This window comes from Zootoca vivipara, chromosome 6 (assembly GCF_963506605.1).
Source record: "Zootoca vivipara chromosome 6, rZooViv1.1, whole genome shotgun sequence".
Taxonomy (NCBI): Eukaryota; Metazoa; Chordata; class Lepidosauria; order Squamata; family Lacertidae; genus Zootoca; species Zootoca vivipara.
The window spans coordinates 92,678,191-92,689,977 of record NC_083281.1 but is presented as its reverse complement, the minus strand read 5'-3'; the positions used below and the strand labels follow the sequence as shown (position 1 = coordinate 92,689,977).

The window sequence follows — 11,787 nt, the reverse complement described above, 5'->3', positions numbered from 1 at the left end:
AAGGAAGTGGGAGGAACTACCGCACAGAATCTTCCTAGCAGGCTCCTTTGGGCTAAATAGTACCCCCTCCATACTCAAACAGATGTTGGCCAAGCTAGTTGCCAACCAGGGAGAGTCTTAGGGCATGAAACCTACTTGGGCCAATCTGTCTTGCAGGATGGTTGTGAGAATAAAATAGGGGGAGGTGCTGCTTTAGAGACTGGGCTTATGCAAAGAAAGCAGAGAAGAGAGCCATTGAGGAATACGTGATTCAGGATCTCACAAATGGGTGTTGCTGGAAAGGAGTCTGGAACCTGCTAAAGAAACGAGTAAGTTTACTCTTCTTGTATTATCTGGAAATGCTCCCATTTTTCTGCTTTGTTGCACAGTCCCAACTCCTAAGCAGTTGCATGCACATCAGGCAACATAGGAACATTAGAACAAATCTAGTCCAGCACCTTCTTTGCCTCTGGAAAGCCCACAAACAGAACATGAAGGCAACACCCCTCTCTTGCACTCATTTCCCAGCAACTGCAGCCATCCTGCCTTGAGGTTAAGCTGAGAGGCCCATGGTCATCCAGCGAGCTTCATGGCTGAGTTAGCATTTTAACCTTGATCTCCCTTACACCCCACTGACTCTCATCCAGTCCCCAGCATCTCCGGTAGAACACCACTTCCTGTGTTTTTCTTTAAACCAGCCCTTCATCCAGGACCATGACTGGAATCTTAACTCTGTGATAAGCATCAGTTTTGCACACAGAAGGTTCTAGATTCAAATCTCACATCTCCAGGAGAGGCTGAAACCCCGGACAGCCACTGCCATCAGTGTTGACCAGGGGTCCCCAAACTAAGGCCCGGGGGCCAGATGCGGCCCAATCGCCTTCTAAATCCGGCCCACGGACGGTCCGGGAATAGCATGTTTTTACATTAGTACAATGTGTCCTTTTATTTAAAATGCATCTCTGGGTTATTTGTGGGGCATAGGAATTTATTCATTTTTTTTTCCAAAATATAGTTCGGCTCCCCATAAGGTCTGAGGGACAGTGGACCGGCCCCCTGCTGAAAAAGTTTGCTGACCCCTGGTGTTGACACTACTGAGCAGGAGGGACCAGCAGTCTCACTCCATACAAGGCAACTTCATACAATATTTTCACCTTTAAGCAGAGCAGGAGTGCTCCTGTTCAGGGTTCCTGCCTGCCAGCCTTATCCTCCATGGGAGTGTATTCCATTGCCTCCCACCACCAGATTTATTTGTAGTTATTCCGACTCACACTCAACTTTCCCTGGCTGCTGAGCATGTTCAGTTCCCTCACTGGACTACTTTGGGAGTGGGGGGACCGCCCTGTTAGTTTCTTGGGTTTCTGAAACGGATTTTTGGAATTTCTCCCCAAACATGCTGAACCCATCCTGTGTCGGCACCAGGGTAAGTCATCTCAGCTTGCTGTTTGGGGATGAAATGGTCCAGTGCCTGGACTGGTGGCTATATCTGAGTGTGTCTCTTGTGGCCATTCAGCCCTGGGGCTGCAGGTGAGAGGGCTCTGCTGCAGGACCCAGCCCTTGCCTATATTTAGCTCATGAAGCAGTCTGGGCCAGTTAGCCACCTGCAAACTTAAAGTGTAAGGCAGAGAGCCAAGGGCAGCTGAGATGGAGTAGAGGCCAGGAGAGGCAGGCACAGGACAGCGCAATATGTTCAAAGAAGGGGACGATGCACAATTAGAAAATAAAGAGAAAGGGCAAGTTGGAAAATGCATCTACTTAGGGCCAAAAATTATACCAGGAAGAGAAACTCAAACAGTGGAAATAAAGAGGAGAATAAAATTATCATGGGCAGCATTTGGAAAACTCAGCTTTATAATGGAAAATAAAAAATATTTCCTTAGCTTTGAAATCGAAAGTATTCAATACGTGCATGTTATTGCCTGTGATGTGCTTTGGAGTAGAGGAATGAACTGTGGCACAGAGAAATATGAACAGCTTAAGAACAACACAGCATTCCATGGAATGTGCAATTAAAAGAGGGAAATAAGAATAATTAGATACGACAGAGATTGAAAGTTGCAGCTGTGGTGGGAAAGACTGTGAAGTTAAGATGGACATATGCAGGGCAAGTGGCAATAAATGACTCAGCTGATGGAACAAAGCAGTGCGAGTCTGGAAGCCCTACAATTCCAGAAGACCAAGAGGATGAGCCCCTATGCAATGGGTGGGTGATCTAAACCTAAAAGCAGGGCCGATGCAGGAAGCAAACAAGGGAGAATGATGGGGAGAACTTGAAGAAATGTACATCCTAAGATGGATGTGCAATGCTGTAGAAGAAGACGAGAGACCTCATTCCAAGAGGATAATGTTGGGAGTGGAAGCAGCAGCCACAGCAAAGGAAACAACTCAGGAGTCCACAGGAGCTCCAGGGACGAAGTCAATAGTAGAGCATCATGCAGAAGTTCCCAGGTTCAATCTCCAGGAAGAGCTAGTAGACACTCCTGCCTCCCAGAGAAGGGTTAAATTGCTGTTTTAGGGGTTGTTTTTAAAAGTCTGGAACAGATTAATTCGTTTTGCATTACTTTCTATGGGAAAGCACACTTTGGTTTTAGAATGGACTTCCAGAATGGATTAAGTTTGATAACCAAGGTACCACTGTCATTTGTTAAGGGTAATGGGAACCATAGCTCTTTGAGGGTATGAACTACAATTCCCAGGATTCTTGTGTGCGCGCTCGCACTTTAAATGCGTGGTATGTACAGTACAGTCCTATTTGTACAATTTTAAAACCACACACCTCCCATTTCCCTTCATGGGACAATAGATGTCCCAAAGATTACTGCAGAACTCTACCTCTCATCCTAGATAGCTCAGTCAGCTGAGCTTGATATTCGTAATCTTAAGGCTGTGGGTTCGAGCCCCATGTTGGGCAAAAAGGTTCCTGCATTGCATGGGCTTGGATTAGAAGACTCTTGTGGTCCCTTCCAACTCTACAATTCTATGATTCTATCCTGTTGGAAGAATAATTAAGCCAGGTGTATATTTAAGTGATAATTAAAAGCTCAACTGAAATAACAAAAACAAGGTCACAAAATGGACAACCCCATCTATCTCCAGCTTTGATGATCATAATGAGTGCATTGAAACACCAGTACAGTATCTGTAGTGAAAGAGTTAAGTGAGGGGGGGCTGTCTAGTTTCCTGGAGTCTTTGGGGAAACAATTCTGGGTGCTGCTAAGGCCCTAGATAGCAAGAGCTCTGTGGGATGGTGAGGATGACGCTAGGATCCCACCCCCTTCTTGGAGGGATGAAGATTCCACTAGAAATGGCCGGCCTCCCTCCTGCTCTATCACCCGATCTGAGATGTCTACAAAGGCAGATTGACTAATCAGAGTGAATCAGCTGCCAGATCGCCTCTCCCTTAGTTACCAGGAAACATGATGGGGGAGGGGAGTAACCACATTGCCAGCTCTTGGTCACCTTTGCAAGAGCAAGAAAACAAGCAATTCTTTGTCACGGGAAATTGCCTAAGTTTCCCAGGTCTGCAGGGTTAAGAAGAAAATGCCTTTTAGGGGTGACTTACGGGATGACAAGCTGCCAGGGGGGTTGCTGGGTATTTGAAAGACTCAGGCATGAGCCCATGCACATATTTACATAAAACTTTGAGTATGCAAATTTATTCCTATAGATGCCTTTGGCCAGTTGAAGATGGCAAATTACAACTGTTCTGTGAGCAAAGGTGGGGGAAGAAAAGGGCCTGGGAGTCAGACCCAGCCTAGGCCCTCAGAAGGTCTCTGGGAGCTGCTGGTGTGCCAGCTCTTGAGTTGGGTTTAGGCAGGTTAGTATAACCACACAAGTAACTCAGATTCTTCTGAAGTCATTTTAGGCTGGTTGAGTCCATGCTGTCAACTGACTGGCAAGCAGGTGCTCCGCCTTGCCCCTGCGACAGTGGGTGCCTAGGGCATGCCGATGTCACCATGGACCATGCGCGTCTTGCTCACATCATGGGAGCGTGTCAACGTCATGCGCATATGTAATGCGGTGTGCGCCCGCTGCTGAGTAAAACATTGAGAGGGGCCAGCCCCCTTCATTGAAAATCTGTGGGTGCCCAGGCCCCTACAGCCCCACATAGATGGCACCTAGGTGGGAAGTACTGCCTCTCCAGTGGTGGTGTAGTGTGGTGTAGTGGTTAAGAGCAGTAGACTCGTAATCTGGGGAACTGGGTTCGCGTCTCCGCTCCTCCACATGCAGCTGCTGCGTGACCTTAGGCTAGTCACACTTCTCTGAAGTCTCTCAGCTTCACTCACCTCACAGAGTGTTTGTTGTGGGAGAGGAAGGGAAAGGAGAATGTTAGCCACTTTGAGACTCCTTCAGGTAGTGATAAAGCGGGATATCAAATCCAAACTCCTCCTCCTCCTCCTCCTCCTCCTCCTCCTCCTCCTCCTCCTCCTCCTCCTTCTCCAGGGGCTCATGCAAAGGGACTTTTCCCAGGCCTACCGTTTATGATCTTTTTGGATTGGGGATGGCGGAGATTGAACCCAGAGCCTTCAGCAGGCAAAATGTGTTCACTGCCACTGAGTGAGAGCAGCAGCTTCAGGGAGGCCAGCAAAGCAGAGAACCTGTGAGTTGTCAAACCACCTACCTTCCACCATAACACTGCAAAGGGACCCTGGCATAAGCCGCCTCTTGTGCTGAGTTGTGCTGCTGTTTGGGGTAGTAAAATGCCTTGGACACCCTCTGGGGTTAAAACCTGTCCCCCCTTCCTTGGTGCTGAGCTTTCCCCCCTGATATTATATAGACTACAGCTTCAGCACAGAAGCTCCTCGTTTGGAATTGTAACCAGACTTACATCCTGCAGCAGTAAAACAAGGTGGTGTCAGAGAATTACAAAATTGTCTGCTTGTCTTTCTGTTTGTTTAAAGTATTTGGATTCTACCTTTCTCCCAAATTGGGATTCAAGGTGGCTTATTTGAAAACAGCATTGTAAAATTCAAAGCAACAAAGTTTGCCTTGATCAACATCCTTGGCTTCTTGTTTTCAAAAGGCCTGCCTCAACAGGAAGGTCTTGGCCTTGACAGCAGAAGGATAGCAGAGAAGGAGCCAGCCTAACCTCTCTTGGGAGAGAATTCCACAATACAGGAGAAGCCGCAGAAAAGTCTCTCCCATGTCACCATCAGCCACGCCTCTGGTGTTGATGGGACCAAGAGAAGGTGCTCACCCAAAGACCTTAGCACCCAAGCAGGTTTGTATGGAGAGCTATGATTTTTCCTACTTCCTAGTTTTGATGGCCTCCCCACTATGGCTTTGCCCTCAGGTGAACCTCAGCCGTCATCAGCCACAACTGCAGACCAGACAAGGAGGAATGTCAGGGCAGGGGCTTTTCACTTCTAAGCAAACATGATGCAGAGAAACAAGAGCTCCGAGGAGAGGCACTACACCTTGCCAGAGATACGCACAAACAGTTGTTGCAACACATCCGAGGGTGACTCAGAGACGGTTCTTCAAGAGCCACTTCTGTCCCGCCAGTAGTGGTTGGAGGGCTGGACCAGGACCTGCGAGACCAAGGTTTGAATTCAGAGTCCACTCACTTTGCATCAGATCCAAATTAGAACTTAATTTGGAAAAATCAAAAGTTTCATGCCTTCCCATTGGCTATCAGGAGAAATCAACAAGCTGGCTTTTTGCCAGAATCTTCAGGCATATTATTATTATTATTATTATTATTATTATTATTATTATTATTATTTTCCGCCTTTTCCCCAGATTGGGACTCAAGGCGGCTTATACAAATTAAGACAACACAGATAAAACACAAAAGCTAAAAACAAATAAAAGATCATTGTTAATAAGTAATTAAATTCTAATAGAATTTAAATAATATAAAAAATCTATTAAGATACAGATAATAAAACCTGCACAGTACTGTACTATTAAAAGCCATTCCCTTTAAAAAAAAAGTCAGTTCCTTAAAACCTGTTGGAATAAAACAGATTTCCCCTGCAGGCAGAAGGACAGCAATGAGGGAGCCAATCTAGCTTCTCTAGCCAGGGAGTTCCAGAGTCTGGGAGCAGCTACCAAGAAGGCCCTGTCCTGCATCCCCACCAATTGAGAAAAGCCCCCCCCCCCACCTGAAGATTTCAGAGTCTAGGTAGGTTCATATGGGAGGATATGGTCCTTCTGGCAGCCTGGGCCAAAGGCATTTATAGATCATAACCTGCCTTTTGAGTTATGCCCAGAAACAGATCAGTAGCTGGAAGAGCTGTTGTAGCAAGGGAGTCCCTTCTAAGTGGATGACGTCGTCGCCTGCTATAATTTAGGCAAACAAGTGCAGGAGTTTTTGCACAAGCCTTTACATTTGAGTCTTTGAAGAAGTCTTTGCAAAAGTAAACTGCCCATACGTCTGTTTAGTTTTGGGTTGGTTTTTTGTTTGCTTGCTTGCTTGTTTGCAGAATTGAATGGGACACAATGTCTGTGTTCCCATAGCCTCCAATTCCTTGAATCAGTTTTGAAGCTTCAGGAATGGCTTTGTTCATTTCAGCCCAGTTTGGAGGGGACTCACATTGCTTTGCATGCTTCCCAAATCTAGGTCATAGTAGTCCCAATGGTTCTGCATTGTTTTATTGATGTTTAATACGGGTGCAGGTGGCGCTGTGGGTTAAGCCTAGGGCTTGCCGATCAGAAGGTCAGTGGTTCGAATCCCTGTGACAGGTGTTGTGTATTGAGTCAAAGGATTTTATATCTGTATTATTATTGTCTGTATTTGCATTAGGATAAAGTAACTGCCTTTTGGTTCCAGAGGGTACAGCTACTATTGGTTCATTTAAGCTGCTGTATTTGGATCCTCTGTCTTATTGGTTCCCTCCAAAAGGCAGCACTGTGATTGCTTGATATTGTTCCCTCCAAAATGTATCCCTTCCTAGCTAGTCCCCTGTCCCTATAAATGTAGCTTTCCTCTCCTCAGTCTTCAGTCTTGTTCACTTTAATAAAGAGCTGTTACTAGAGAACTGTCTCCAGCATGTTTTGTCAAGAGAGCTGAAATCACAAACCCCACGTCACAACAACTGGCGACGAGGATGGGATCCGGAATGCTGAGGAGCGGTTAAACACAACCCTGCCTCAGAGTCCGGATTGCAGCTGAGAACAAGACTCACTGGCCAGCTGAGAAGACGACCCTGCCCGCTAGGACAATGGAGAGTCCAAGGGTATTGGAGCCCTTCCAGCCATCAGAGCCCCACACCTGGGAAGACTACGTCGAACGCTTCGAGTTCTTCGCAGTGGCTCAAGGGATCACCGATGCCAGCAAAAGAAGGGCCACATTCCTGAGCTACTGTGGGCCCGAGACCTTCAAGCTAGCCAAGGCATTACTTGCTCCAGCGAAGCTGAGTGAGACATCTCTCCAAGATATTCTTGCCTGCCTAACAAGCCACTTGGCGCCTACTGAGACCAAGATGGCCCGGCGGATGGAGTTCCATAAGAGGCAGCAGCATGCTGGGGAGTCTGTATCCGCATTTCTGGCTGAACTCCGGAAGCTCGCTCAGCACTGCGGCTTCCAAAATCTGGAAGAGACTCTCCTGGATCGGTTTATTGGTGGTCTGAGCAGCAAGAAAGCCAGAAGACGCATCGTGGCTAAAGAAGAGGTTACCCTTGCTTCAGCCTTGAAGGAGGCCACCGCCATGGAGAATTATGAAAGAGAGGAGCTTGATGCCAGTCGCAAGGCCACTAAGCCACAGATAGAAGTTGCGCATGCCATGGACGAGCTAGAGGCTACTCCAAGCCAGAGCCCAGTCCGTGGGGTTGAGTCGGTGCGTCAGGCCTGCACAGTGCACAGAGATCGCCGAGGCAGTTGCCCAGGTTGTGGCGGAAACCATGAAAGGAAGAGTTGTCGTTTCAGGGATGCTATCTGCCGGACGTGCGGAAAGACGGGTCACATCGCCAGGGTCTGTAGATTGGCGGCGTCGGGAGCGACAGGAGCACCTAGACTGGAGCATCGCAGACCGCCCACAGCAACTCGTTTTCTAAAGGACTGCCACTACGTAACGGAGATCAATGGGAGGGCCGTGCAGTTTCCAGCGCAAGGCAAGGCACACGTCAAGGTGAAGATTGAGGGTCAGCAGTGCGACATGGAGGTGGACTCCGGATCTGCATTCACCATCGTGTCAGACCAGACCGCGAAGACATTCTTCCCCAGGGGTAAGTTGCCCCCTCTGGAGCCCTTTCCGGCAACCTTGCAGTCGTACTCAGCAGGCCGCATCCATGTTATGGGAATGTGTGCCGTGAGAGTACAGTTCCGGGACAAACAGGCTGTACTCAAACTGGTGATTGCAAAGGGCAGTCGCCCCAGTCTCCTGGGCACTGACTGGTTCCCTGCCCTGGGACTGAGTATCTCAGGGCTTAATTCAATCCAAACCTGCCCTGAGATGAGCGAGGTATTATGCAAGGAATTTGCTGGTCTCTTTAATGGAAAACTGGGTTGTTATAAAGGGCCCCCAGTTGACTTCGAGTTGGACCCCGGGGTGGCTCCAATCCGACTCAAACCAAGGCGAGTGCCATTTGCACTGCAACCCAAGATCGAGGCAGAGCTGGATAAATTGGTCAAGCAGGGAGTTCTCTCACCCGTGGACTCTGCTAAGTGGGAGACTCCAATCGTCACGCCCCTTAAAGCAAATGGGGAAGTCAGGATATGTGCAGATTACAAATGTACTATCAATAAGGCACTCAGGGGAAACTCATACCCCATTCCAGTTGTATCACATCTGTTGGCTAAACTGGCTGGGGGCAAGGTGTTCGCCAAAATTGACCTGGCACAAGCTTACCAACAGCTGCCAGTAACCCCACAATCAGCGGAAGCACAGACTATTGTCACACATAAAGGGGCGTTCAGAGTTAACAGATTACAGTTCGGAGTTTGTGTGGCCCCAGGGATTTTTCAAGGGCTCATGGAACGCCTGTTAAGAGGTCTGCCGGGGGTCTTGCCATTTTTTGATGACGTTTTGATTGCTGGAAAAGACCCACAGGAACTGGTTGCGCGTGTCCGTGCAGTGTTGCTCAAGTTCAAGGAGGTGGGGTTGCAACTGAAAAAGGAAAAATGCAGTTTTGGGGTGCCAACGGTGGATTTCTTGGGGTTTAAAATTGATGCATCAGGCATCCACCCCACAGATGCTAAGATTAAGGCCATCATCGAGGCACCACGACCACAGAACAAGACGGAGTTGCAGTCATTCCTGGGACTTATTAACTTTTATCATTCGTTCTTACCCCAGAAAGCTTCGGTAGCTGAACCATTACATAGACTATTGCAGAAAAAGAATGTGTGGCGATGGGGGCGGGAGCAGCAGAAGGCTTTTGACTCCTTGCGAGGAATGCTGAGTAGCAGGAGCGTCCTTGCTCATTATGATGAGTCAAAGCCGCTGGTCCTGGCATGTGATGCCTCTCAATACGGTCTGGGGGCTGTGCTGAGTCATAGGGAACCGGATGGGTCGGAAAAGCCCATCTCTTTCTATTCCCGTACGTTGTCGCCCACGGAGCGCAACTATGCTCAAATTGATAAAGAGGCACTGGCTATTGTGTCCGGAATCAAAAGGTTCTATGATTATTTGTACGGTCGCCAATTTTCCATTGAAACGGACCACAAACCACTGTTAGGGTTGTTCAACCCAAACAAACAAACGCCACAAATTCTCTCCCCCAGAATGTTGCGTTGGTCAATATTCCTGAATGGGTTCCAGTACACCTTGACCCATGTGCCGGGGAAACAATTGTGCCATGCTGATGCGCTGAGTCGCTTGCCCCTTCCTGGCGGGAGCAATGAGGATCCTGCTCCGGCGGAGCACATTATGATGCTAGAAACACTTCCGGGGGCTCCTGTAACAGCTACGGATATAGCTGAGAAAACGAGGAAAGATGCTGTTCTCTCCCGTGTGCTCACTTGGGTGGGGAGGGGGTGGCCAGGTGGTCCGCATGAAGAAAAATTCAGGCCTTATGCGACAAGGCAGCACGAATTGTCCATGCATAAGGGTTGTCTCCTATGGGGAGATAGGGTGATCATCCCAGCACCACTGAGAAACAGGGTTCTTGAGACGCTTCACATGGGACACCCGGGAATGGTCAGGATGAAGTCGCTAGCCCGATGTTATGTGTGGTGGCCTGGAATGGACCAGAACATAGAACAATGGGTACGAACATGCAAGGCATGCCAAGAGGTGCGGCCAGAAGTGGCCAGAGCACCAGTCCACTGGTGGGAGCAGTCCAGGACTCCCTGGAGCCGGCTGCACATAGATTTTGCGGGGCCATTCCAAGGGAAGGTCTTTTTGGTTATCGTTGATGCATATTCCAAATGGTTAGAAGTGGCGATGGTCCCTAGCATGGCATCAGCTGCCGTAATCAAGGTGTTGAGGCAGCTGTTTGCTACCCACGGGTTACCTGAGACCATTGTATCAGATAATGGGGCAGCTTTTGTATCCCAAGAATTCAGGGCATTCTTGGCTGATAACTTCATAAGAGGGGTCACATCCGCGCCCTTTCACCCATCCTCCAATGGGCAGGCTGAGCGCATGGTAAGAACAGCCAAAGAATCCATTGCGCGCTTAATGGAGGGTAACTGGTCGGCTCGCATTGCGCGAATGTTATTTTTGCAGCATGCGACGCCGTGTACTGCGACGGGCAAGTCGCCAGCCGAGCTGCTCTTAGGTAGAAGACTGGTAACGGTGCTGGATTATGTCCACCCAGATAAAATGCCAAACCGTAATTCAAGAGCAACCCCCCAGGCTGAGACTGACACAACAAGGTATCTCGCCCCTGAAGATCTGGTCTGGGTGAGGAACTATTCACGAGGTCCGCGGTGGGTGGCCGGTGTGATCACCCGGGCTAGTGGACCTGTGTCCTATTATGTGACCTTGGAAAATGGGCAAGTTTGGAAGAGACATATAGATCAGCTGAGGCGCCGGGCGCTCAGCAGGGAGGAGTCAGATAATTCATCCCTGGCTAATGACGCACAGCTGCGAGACCAGAGTGAAGATGGCCCAGAGGTGCAGTCACCAGGGGCTTCAGCAAATGAACCAGGGTCTGCTAGTCCTCAGGATGACGAGGTACAGGTCGGGGACCCTGAGATGTCTGGGACTCCATCTGTTCCTGATGAAACCCCTATAGCAGCCCCTCCACCACAGGTAACACCCAATCCAGAACCTGCAACACCTGTTGTCAGGAGATCAGGTAGAAGTTGTAGGACCCCACAGTACCTGAGGGATTACGTCTGCTGTGCTCACTAGGGGGGGAGGGGTGTTGTGTATTGAGTCAAAGGATTTTATATCTGTATTATTATTGTCTGTATTTGCATTAGGATAAAGTAACTGCCTTTTGGTTCCAGAGGGTACAGCTACTATTGGTTCATTTAAGCTGCTGTATTTGGATCCTCTGTCTTATTGGTTCCCTCCAAAAGGCAGCACTGTGATTGCTTGATATTGTTCCCTCCAAAATGTATCCCTTCCTAGCTAGTCCCCTGTCCCTATAAATGTAGCTTTCCTCTCCTCAGTCTTCAGTCTTGTTCACTTTAATAAAGAGCTGTTACTAGAGAACTGTCTCCAGCATGTTTTGTCAAGAGAGCTGAAATCACAAACCCCACGTCACAACAACAGGGTGAGCTCCTGTTGCTCGGTCCCAGCTCCTGCCAACCTAGCAGTTCCAAAGCACACAGTGCAAGTAGATAAATAGGTACCGCTCCGGCGGGAAGGTAAACGGTGTTTCCGTGTGCTGCTCTGGTTCGCCAGAAGTGGCTTAGTCATGTAGGCCACATGACTCGGAAGCTGTACGCCGGCTCCCTCGGCCAGTAAAGCG

The 11,787-nt window shown here is 48.8% G+C and overlaps 1 protein-coding gene across 1 annotated transcript; it reads left to right on the top strand.

Annotated features, from left to right (window-relative positions):
* Positions 1-6,670: 6,670 nt before the first annotated feature.
* Positions 6,671-11,583, top strand: LOC132592351 (uncharacterized protein K02A2.6-like). The gene has a single exon (XM_060276394.1). It carries the CDS (start codon positions 7,146-7,148, stop codon positions 11,220-11,222), a length of 4,077 nt encoding a protein of 1,358 aa, XP_060132377.1. The 5' UTR covers positions 6,671-7,145; the 3' UTR covers positions 11,223-11,583.
* The last annotated feature ends 204 nt before the right edge of the window (positions 11,584-11,787 follow it).

Coding starts and splice junctions, on each gene's coding strand:
- LOC132592351 (XM_060276394.1), top strand. CDS start 7,146: ATGGAGAGTCCAAGGGTATTGGAGCCCTTCCAGCCATCAGAGCCCCAC.